The sequence below is a fragment of the Sinocyclocheilus anshuiensis genome, unplaced genomic scaffold, assembly GCF_001515605.1.
Source record: "Sinocyclocheilus anshuiensis isolate Anshui unplaced genomic scaffold, SAMN03320099.WGS_v1.1 scaffold415, whole genome shotgun sequence".
Taxonomy (NCBI): domain Eukaryota; kingdom Metazoa; phylum Chordata; class Actinopteri; order Cypriniformes; family Cyprinidae; genus Sinocyclocheilus; species Sinocyclocheilus anshuiensis.
The window spans coordinates 1,787,942-1,789,257 of NW_015552655.1; the positions used below are offsets into that span (position 1 = coordinate 1,787,942).

The window sequence follows — 1,316 nt, forward strand, 5'->3', positions numbered from 1 at the left end:
TATTTGTTAATTATTCATAGTTAATATTTTAGTTTTATTAAGTTGAAGTAATAATATAACAAACTAAATAAACTAAAAACTTAACACATTAAAAAAACTATATAGACATTTAAAAAAATGACAAACGCATAAAAAATAAAATCTAATTCAAAACATTAACAACAACTTTAATAACAGTATGTACAAATTAAATAACCTAAAACTAAAACTTAAATAAATAAAACCATGTAGACATAAAAAATAAAGTAATAAAAATAACAAATCTCACAAAAAATACAAACTAATTCAAAAAAATCATAAAAACTATAATAATAATAATGTAAATAATACCAAAATAACACGTGTGTGTGTGTGTGTGTGTGTGTGTTATAATAATCATTATTATCTAAATGTATAAATTATAGAATTATATAGATAATTTATGAGTGTTTCCTGTCATGAATCATGGTTGTGCATTGTGATTGGCAGAATCCTGGGGAGGGCGGGGTGTTTTCTGTGGGAGGGGTTTAACCCCAGAAGTCTGACTGGTTTACAAGAGGGCGTGGCTGAGAGGCGGAGCCAAAAGAACCCATGGCAGGAATACAACTACCTTCAGCAGACCAACACGGCTGAGTATAATACTCTACTGGAGACACTGCACTCCCTCAAGGTTTCACTTCATATATGATGTGTCCTTTGAATGTGCTGCTTTCATATTCTAGAAGTGTAAAATTGAAGTTTGTTTTGTGCAGGAGAAAGGAACAGGAAACTCAAGCTTATTGGCTGAGACTCACAGCACTCTGACGCGTCTGAACCAGCAGGCCAATCAGCTGGCGTTTGACTCTGTGTTCCTGCAAATCAAGCAGCAGCTTTTCCTTCTCAACAAACCAGAGGTTTGCCACGGTGTTTTTAGGTCACTATGAAATGTCAAAAATAGAGTGTATCGTATTTGATTCATTGTGTTTTTGACTTTTGAAGGGTCGCGGCTCTGCTAATTTGAGTCCAACGCTAACTGATGATCTACCGGCCTTCAGTTTGTCACCGCAGGAGTACATCACTAATGTAAGACAATATGAACACATCATATGAGTGTTATTCCATATCCTTATGATGTCAAACATGATGACAGATGATCACAAAATGCTCTTAAAGATACAAGGACAAACACAAGCCACATGTTCACTGGTTGAGATGAAGGTGAATGGCTGTAATTAGACTCTTTATCGTAGATACCTTCACACTGCACACTTATTTGTGCAAATTTGTTATACTGTAGTTTATATATATATTTTTATATTTTCTGTTTTCATTTTAATATGTAAATATAAAATGTATGT

The 1,316-nt window shown here is 33.4% G+C and overlaps 1 protein-coding gene across 1 annotated transcript in view; it reads left to right on the top strand.

Moving 5' to 3' along the window:
- LOC107667164 (conserved oligomeric Golgi complex subunit 7-like) overlaps positions 1-1,316 on the top strand; it is a 10,756-nt gene that overhangs the window by 6,973 nt on the left and 2,467 nt on the right. The window contains 3 exon segments of the mRNA XM_016458758.1: positions 469-649; positions 732-872; positions 958-1,041. Coding sequence (XP_016314244.1) covers positions 469-649; positions 732-872; positions 958-1,041 — 406 coding nt within the window.